General features: G+C 33.0%; 1 protein-coding gene across 1 annotated transcript; it reads left to right on the top strand.

Moving 5' to 3' along the window:
* The first annotated feature begins 7,146 nt into the window (after positions 1 to 7,146).
* Positions 7,147 to 8,088, top strand: LOC142606237 (uncharacterized). Its single transcript, XM_075777619.1, has 4 exons — positions 7,147 to 7,245; positions 7,291 to 7,445; positions 7,566 to 7,661; positions 7,743 to 8,088. The coding sequence occupies exons 1-4, from the start codon at positions 7,147 to 7,149 to the stop codon at positions 8,086 to 8,088; spliced, it is 696 nt and encodes a 231-aa protein (XP_075633734.1).
* The last annotated feature ends 485 nt before the right edge of the window (positions 8,089 to 8,573 follow it).

The following is an 8,573-nucleotide window of genomic DNA, read 5'->3' as shown; positions in this document are numbered from 1 at the left end:
AGCAAAGCGAAGCATGGGGATGTCAAGGTAAGGGCGGATTGGAGAAATGGAGGCAGCGAGTGGGATTATGCACTTGCTCGCTTTAACTTTCGTTCATGGCCACACGTTCCAACTAATCCGAACTCCATCGATTCCCTTTGGATTTGCATTTGCCATTTTTGACTTCTTCTTTTTTTAGTTTTCTTTTAACTATGAAAATTATTATAAAAAAAAGTCAAAACGGTGTAGTTTTGATTACTTAACAGAAAAAAGATAACTGAGTTCTAATGGAAGACTACATTGACAAAAATTGAAACTTAGAGGACTGAAATGACAAAGCTGAAAGTTAGAGAACTGAAATGACAAAAGCTGAAAGTTAGAGGGTCAATTTTGCACTTTTGCCAAAATTAAAAGAGAGCACAGAGAGATTGAGATCAAGTGTATTGTGTTGCAATACATCATGATCAATTGCTTTAAGAATAAGAATTTAAAAAAAAATTAATTAATTCCAACCATTGAAAAAAATATAATATTAGAAAAGAAAGAAAAAAAAATGTGGTGAACTGTTTATGGGCATATAATATGTATAATGTTTGCTTCTCCATACATTATCAATGGAGCAACGAGTATTTAACCGTCCATTTGGTAGCTGGAGCATGTGGTGGTAGAGCATGTGGTGGTGGGTTATCTGAGAGAGAGATGCCGATAAGGGCTTTGAGAGAGAGAGATTTTTGTTTTGAAAATTGAAATACCATGAGAGGGAGAGAGGGACTTTGCTGTGACTTTATTAATTATTTGGTTTACCGCCTGTGATAGAGAAAGAGCGCAAAAAAGAGAGAGACGTTAGGGTTAAGTGAGTTAACGGAAGTTTCATTTAAAATATGCTTGGATAGGTGTCAATATCTTAGACTAACATGTGGCATTTTGCAAGATTTACTACAGACTTAGTTTCAGCAAATCCTTTCCCTTTAATTATTGTCAATAACTGAGATTGAAAGTTTAAAAAATAAACTTTTCCTTTCAACCATTAAATTTTGTTTATAAAAAAAAAAAGTAAAAAAGTGAAGTGGTAAAAAATTTGTGAGAGGGGAAGGGGTTAAATGCACCCAATGGGATCTTAATCCTTTTAAGACTACAACTTTCTTTGCCACAACTTTATTTGTTTATCACTTTTACATAGACTCACAATTTTTTTTTTATCACTCACACTACGTTAGAATTGTGACAAAATTTTGAGAAAAAAAATGTTATGGCCTTAGACTTTCGGCCAGAAAATTGTGAAAATAGACGTAATATTGAAACAATGATGAATTTTCACATCTAAGTAGACATTTCACATTACTTTTCGCATCAAGTTATGATGCAAAATTGTGATTGAGACATAAAGTTGTACAATAAAACTATTTATGATGATTGCTTAGGAATTTTTTTTATGTTTATTTATTTAGCAAATGAACCAATTTTAAGCTTATATTTGGGATGATCAATTACTAAACAAATCTTACTCAAACGTATTAATATATTTGTAAATAAACTCGTGAGTATTAGACTAGATTTAAATATAAATATAAATATATAGGGGTAATTACACTCCCCTTTTATGAGGTTTAGAGAAATGACAGTCCATCCTAAATTTGAAAGGAAAAAACACTTTACCCTCTTGACATCCGTTTGATCAAACTTTGTTAAATTAATATTAAAAATATTGTGTAACTAACCTATCCTTTACTTAAGAGTAAGTTTCCAAAATTATTCTCCATTTCAAAATTAAAATACGTTATTTTAAAATTTTAATTAAAGTGTATTTTAATATATTAAGTATAACTTTTGCTTTTTCCCCCTTTTTTTAATGGGTAATAGAGTGATTTGTCATTGCAAGTGTTTTGGTGCTTGATATATTTTTATTTTTTATTCTAAATTTATCAATAATATTTTTATTAACCATGGCTAAACTTTTGTAAAGAAACTCTTAAAAAAATTTAGAATATTTTGTTATTAATATAAATAGGAGGGGGAATGTTAATTTCTTTAAACCTCAAGGGAGGGAAGTATTTTTTCTTTTTAGGTTTGGGGTTGAGTGTCATTCCCACAAATCTCAAAGGAGGGGAGTGTTATTACCCAAAAAGAGAAATACATACATACATGTACACGTGTGTGTGTGTGTTTAGACTTGAGATTGATTTGTGAAAGTTAGTAAATAAGTTAATAAGATATCAAATTATTATTTGAAGGTTATTACTAATATTATAATATTCCATTATGTTATAAAAAAAAATTAAAACAATACAAGGTTGTTGAACCTATTTTGTATAAATTCATAAATAAAAATTATTTTATCTAATTAACTCAAGTAACTTGTGAGTTAAGAATTTTAATAAAACAAAGATAATCTTGTACTATTAAAAAAACCGAATGGTGTCTTGATCTAATAATAAAAAACAAAAAATCACAAAAATGAACGTCATAAATTGAAACTCTATTAAAAAAAAAAAAAACCTTCATGTTGTTTAGCAAAAAAAAAAAAGAAGAAGAAGTAAGTCCTAAATGATTTCCTCCCACACTGAAATTTCTGATTCCTAATAAAACAACGGCCCATAATAATTCTACATACTTTCTTAGATATGGGATATTCAAAGAAACAATGCTTCCTGTTTTCAATTCTCTTTCTGCATATTGCACAATTAGCATCAACAATTACCCCTCGTTTCAAAGGTATTTCCTTTGTCAACAACCTGTTCTGAATGGCTAGCCAACCAATAAAAGCATGTTAAGGAATTGCACCATGGAACCAAATCAGTTGTCACCATATGATCTTAGATTTCCATTCTAAAATATGGTTTAGCTTATTCTTTTTTTTTAAAACATTTATGTGGTTTCAAAAAATATGAAAATAGCGCATTAAAATTTAAAAACAAGCTTTGTATTTTACAATATTTGCTAACTTTAAAAAATTTAAAACTTATTTTATGGTTTGTCAAACGCCTCATTTTTTTATTCTTTGTTTTCAAATAATAAAAATTATTGAAAAAACTCACAGATAATAATACTTATTGTAAGATTTATTCCAAGTTTCTAACATTCATTGCCTTCTAACGGGTAATTATTTCTTTTTAGCAAGTATTTTAACACACACTGGCAATTATGATTGTCTTGTAATCATGTAATTGACATATGGGACATAAGAGGTGCTAGGATGGAAAGAAGATGCATAAACAAATGAGATTTTGAGAATATTTGAGAGGAGATATAGAGTAAATTAATTAAGTATTATAAGAGGATTAGCATCAGCCTCATTGGTTTTTTAAGCTATTTTGACCCCAAAAACTCAACTTTTGTTACTTTAGTTAATGTATTATTTATAGACGACTACTTCGGCCTCAATATTCTATTGCTACTCTATTTAAATATTAGTTTTTCTCACTCCTAATATATATATATATATATATATATATATATATATATATATATATTACTCAATCATGTTTCCCCATGTCAACATTTTCTCAGATCACAACACAATACTCAAACCCAAATTACAAGTTCACAACACCAACAATCCAACCCATACAATACCTCATACAAATTATTTGAAGATCACAACATCAATAACCAAACCAAACACATAAAACACAAAGCACCTCACTACAAATCAAAAATTGACCCAATTCAAAAAAAAAAACCACTCAGACCCACATGCGACCCAACCAGATCACAACTCAAACACATATCAACCCAATGGAAACGATGACAAAAACCCACCATAAAATCGCCCAACCACCAACGAATCGATGACGCACAACCACTACCAAATCAACCCACACCTCATCCATCATCAAATATACCAACCTAGCCAGTTCAACAACCCAATTTTGCTGGCAATTGAGTTTAGGAGAGAGAGAGAGGATTTGAGAGAATGAAGAAAGAGAGAATAAAAAAAATAAAAATGGTTTAACTAGCTACTGTGGCCTCGCCTGAAATATTTAGCAACTGTTCAAAAACTAGTTTGGCTTTGTGTTTAGGGACAATCGGTAAAGTTTGGATTAGTAGACTCTTTGTTGAGCCTGTTGCAAATGCTTTAAATACTAAATTAGAGTTTTTAAGTTATTAAATTTTGATACAACAATGATATGGTTAAAGTTTTTGTTTTTAAGAATGAAAATTCAAATTACTCCAAAAAAAAAATGAAAATTCAACATTAAAAAATGATGACGAAAAATTAAGGATGCATATTAAGAATTTCAATGAAAAGTTTATAAAAATAGGCTATATATATTAAATGGTTTTTGAATAGAGTCTGTTTGTGTTAAAACCACATTCTTTCTTCCTTGTGTGTTTATGTTTGTTTCTATATATAGATAAGAACAAATACGTTCTCATTAAAATTATTGATAAGAATAATTAAGTCATCATTTTGGTTGCTGCAATTTGGTACAACCATTTGATGCAATTACGATTTATGAGCTCAATTTTTATTATATAGTATAGTATTTAATGATATCACTTTTATCATGTATCAATTATAATACTCATAAAAAAATTATAATAAAAAAATGTCAATAAGTTAAAAAAAAAAGAAGCAATTATGGCAAATTTTATGTTATTATATTTATTGAAAATACATCTCACTACAAATTATAAAATTTGCTAAACTTTATTCTCAATTTCTATTAAATTAAATATCAATTGAATTTTGAATAAGTTTTAATTTATTTGTAACTTGTCTAAAATCAAAACAACATGACTACCACAACATGACTATCACCTAATGGTGTGATTTAATGGTAAGAAATCCTTATGATTCATTATACTTACGAGTTTAGGAGTTATGGATTTGAGTAGTGGCAAATTCCACTATTGCCTTGCCTAGATGATCCCAATGTTAGTTATGGATTTGAGAAATGGCAAGCTCTATTACTGCTTTGGCGATTCCACGCCATGCAAAACAAGGCTTGAGTGAGCAAAGGCAATGACCACACATGTGAATTTCCTTTTTTTTTTTGTTACCAAAAAAAAAAAAACAATGTAACTATGCCTTAGCTTTTTATGAAAAACATGTATATCATTTCCATATAGTGTGAAAATAGCTATTAAAAACAAGCTTAGTATTAAACAAATTTACAACTTATTATACCATTTATCTTATTTTTTGGATTGTCAAACGCCTTGTTTGGTTGATTATCTCTTTTTTCTCAAAAAATTGAAAACCTCACTTATAAATGCATATTCTAAGGTTTTTATTCTAATGAATTTTCATTAAACCAAAAATGAAAAAAAGAAAAAGAAAAATAAATGAGTTGGTGTTTTTATATAAATATAATACTTGAGAGTAAACAACGTCTGCCTCCTGCGCCTCGAGAGTAAGTGGCAGTCCACCTTGAGAAAGGTTCAAATCCATTCCCGGGGGAGGCAGGTTCAAATCCAGAGGAGCAAGACCGCCTGCTTCTTGTGGCTCTGGTGCAAGAGGCAGGTTTAATCCCGGAGGAGCAAGAGGTAGCTTCAAATCCATTCCCGAGGGAGACAGGTTCAAATCCAGAGGAGCAAGACCGTCTGCTTCTTGTGGCTCTGTAGCAAAAGGCAGGTTCAACCCCGGAGGAGCAAGAGATAGCTTCAAATCCACTCCCAAATAAGCACGGCCGCCTGCCTCCTGTGGCTTTGGTGCAAGATGGGGAGCAAGAGCCAGACTCAAATCCAATCCCGGAGGAGAAAATCCCTGTTAACACAACTGGCTGCCTCTTGTGGCATCGGTGCAAGAGGAGAAACAGGATTTCTCTCTGGTGGAGCCGTCAGAGTAATCGAGAGATTTCTCGGCTCCAGAAAAGCAGAGAGATCTCTCGTCTCCGAAGAAGCAGAAGAGGCATTCCTGCTTAGAGAAGGAAAAAAAAGGCCACGTTGGATTGCCCATGAAGAAAATTTGAGGGTTTAATTTGATTGGAAACCATTAAGGTCAGTGACCTATTTATAGTAAAAATTAAGGACTGAGATTTTCTTCGACGTTAACCAGGAAGACTACCCATCACAAGTTGAAGTCATCTTATATTCCATATTCCATCATGATGGTGTAGCCAAAAGTCAATTACCTGAAATGGATATATCTGTCGTACGACATAAATGGAGCTGAACCTTCCATGCATTATTGTGTCTATTGCCTTGCCCAGATCCTAAGGTTAGTTATGGATTTGAGAAATGGGCAAGCTCTATTATTGCTTTGGTGATTCATGCCATGCAACACAAGGTTTGAACAAGCGAAGGCAATGACCGCACATGTGAATTTCTTTTTTTTTGTTAGCACAAAAAAAAAAAAAAAAAAAAACAACGTAGCTATGCTTTAGCTTTTTATGAAAACATGTATATCATTTACATATAGTTTGAAAATAGCTATTAAAAACAAGCTTAGTATTAAACAAATATACAACTCATTATACCATTTATCTTTTTTTTTTGGATTGTCAAACGCCTTGTTTGGTTTTTTATCTCTTTTTTTCTCAAAAAATTGAAAACCTCACTTATAAATGCATATTCTAAGGTTTTTATTCTAATAAATTTTCATTAAACCACAAATGAAAAAAAGAAAAAGAAAAAAAAAATTGAGGTGGTGTTTTTATATAAATATAATACTTATATTTTATTATGGTTGATACAATTGATTAAAAAATTGTTGGAGATTATCAAATCAGTCATCTTCTACCTATCATGTCTCCAGCAAATCTCATAAATATTTCCTGTTATAAAAGTTAAAGTGTTAAAAAATTTATGCAAGAAAATAAAAAAGGAATGAGCTCATGAGCTCAAGAAAGAAAAAAGAAAAAAGAAAAAAAAAAGGTAAAAACACTTAGGGCCTATTTGATACCTGTGTTTAAATAACAGTTTTCAGTTTTTTTAGAAATATGTGTGGATGAAAAAGTGTATGAAAATACATGTAATATTGTTCAAAAAATGAAACATGTGTTTAAAATTATGTACCAAACAGCCCTTTACGTCCAGAAGCACCCTAGCATTGAAGAACTCTTTACTTTCGCAATCCAGAGCACAAGTAACTGGATGACCTCGATCATATCTTTCCTTCAAGATGGATACCTTCCGTAGGACGTCGAGGAGGCCAGAAAGGTCAGGAAGAGAGCAATCAGATTCACTATCCTGAACGACGCCTTGTATAAGAGAGGCTTTTCCATGCCGTACTTGAAGTGCGTCAACGAAGAAGAGGCCAAATACATCCTGGAGGAGATCCATGAAGGGATTTGCGGAGACCATGCAGGCCCTAGATCCTTGGTAAGTAAAGTTATCAGAACAAGTTACTTCTGGCCTACTTTGCAGGTGGACGCGAGGGAGCTCGTCAAGAATTACGACAAATGCCAGAGGTTTGAGAATGTTCAACACCTTCCAGCAGAGAAGTTGACGAAGATAGCCTCCCCATGGCCATTTGCACAATGGGGGATTGACATCGTTGGCCCATTGCCTCGAGGTAAGAGGTAGGTAAAGTTTCTACTAGTCGCTATTGACTACTTCACAAAATGGGTTGAAGCAGAAACATTATCAACCATCATTGAAGCAAAAATCCAGAGCTTCATATGGAAGAACATAATTTGCAGGTTCAGTATTCCACAGATGATTATATCAGACAACAGACGACAATTTGACAGTCAACGTTTCAGAGACTTTTGCTCAAGCCTAGGGATCAAGAACCAGTACTCATTCTTAGGACACCCATAAGCGAATGAACAGACAGAAGTGACTAATTGAACACTACTTAAGATCATCAAAGTCAGGCTGGACGACGCAAAGGGAGCATGGCCGGAGGAATTACCCAATGTCTTATGGGCTTACAAGACTATAGCAAGAACCCCGATAGGAGAAACCCCCTTCAGACTCACTTATGGCACTAAGGCAGTAATCCCAGTCGAGGTGGGAATAACCAGCATAGGACAAGGAACGTTCCATGAAGAAGGCAACAACGATAAATTAAAGATCAACCTGGATTGCTTGGACGAGATCAAAGAAGAAGCCTCCAACAGAATGACGAAATATCAACAGAAGATGACCAAGTACTTCAATAAGAGAGTGAAGCTCAAACGACTTAACATAGGAGACCTTGTTCTACGCAAAATCACCTAAGCAACCAAGGACCTAGCCTAAGGGAAACTCGGCTAAACTTGGGAAAGACCCTACCGAGTCGTCCATTACTCCAAACAAGACAGTTACCACCTGGAGACCTTAGATGGGCAGAGATTGCCACGATTATGGAACATTGAGCACCTGAAAATATACCATCAATAGATATAACAAATAATTGTATGCATTTTTTGAAAGTAACAAAAGGACTATTCAGCAATGACTTAGTGCAAACATACCTAACCGTTTAAAAGCCAAAAAATTGGCTGAGTAACAAGATTCCACTTTGACAGATGTAAGTTACTGACGAAGTCAAAGAATGACAAGATCCTTTAAATGAGTGTAAGCCAAAAAATTGGCTGAGTAACAAGATTCTGTTTTGACGGATGTAAGTTACTGACGAAGTTAAAGAATGACAAGATCCCTTAAATGGGTGTAAGTCACAAAAATTGGCTGAGTAACAAGATTCCGCTCTAACGGATGTAAGT

This window comes from Castanea sativa, chromosome 8 (genome assembly GCF_040712315.1).
Source record: "Castanea sativa cultivar Marrone di Chiusa Pesio chromosome 8, ASM4071231v1".
Lineage (NCBI taxonomy): Eukaryota > Viridiplantae > Streptophyta > Magnoliopsida > Fagales > Fagaceae > Castanea > Castanea sativa.
This window is presented reverse-complemented; position numbering and strand designations above follow the sequence as displayed.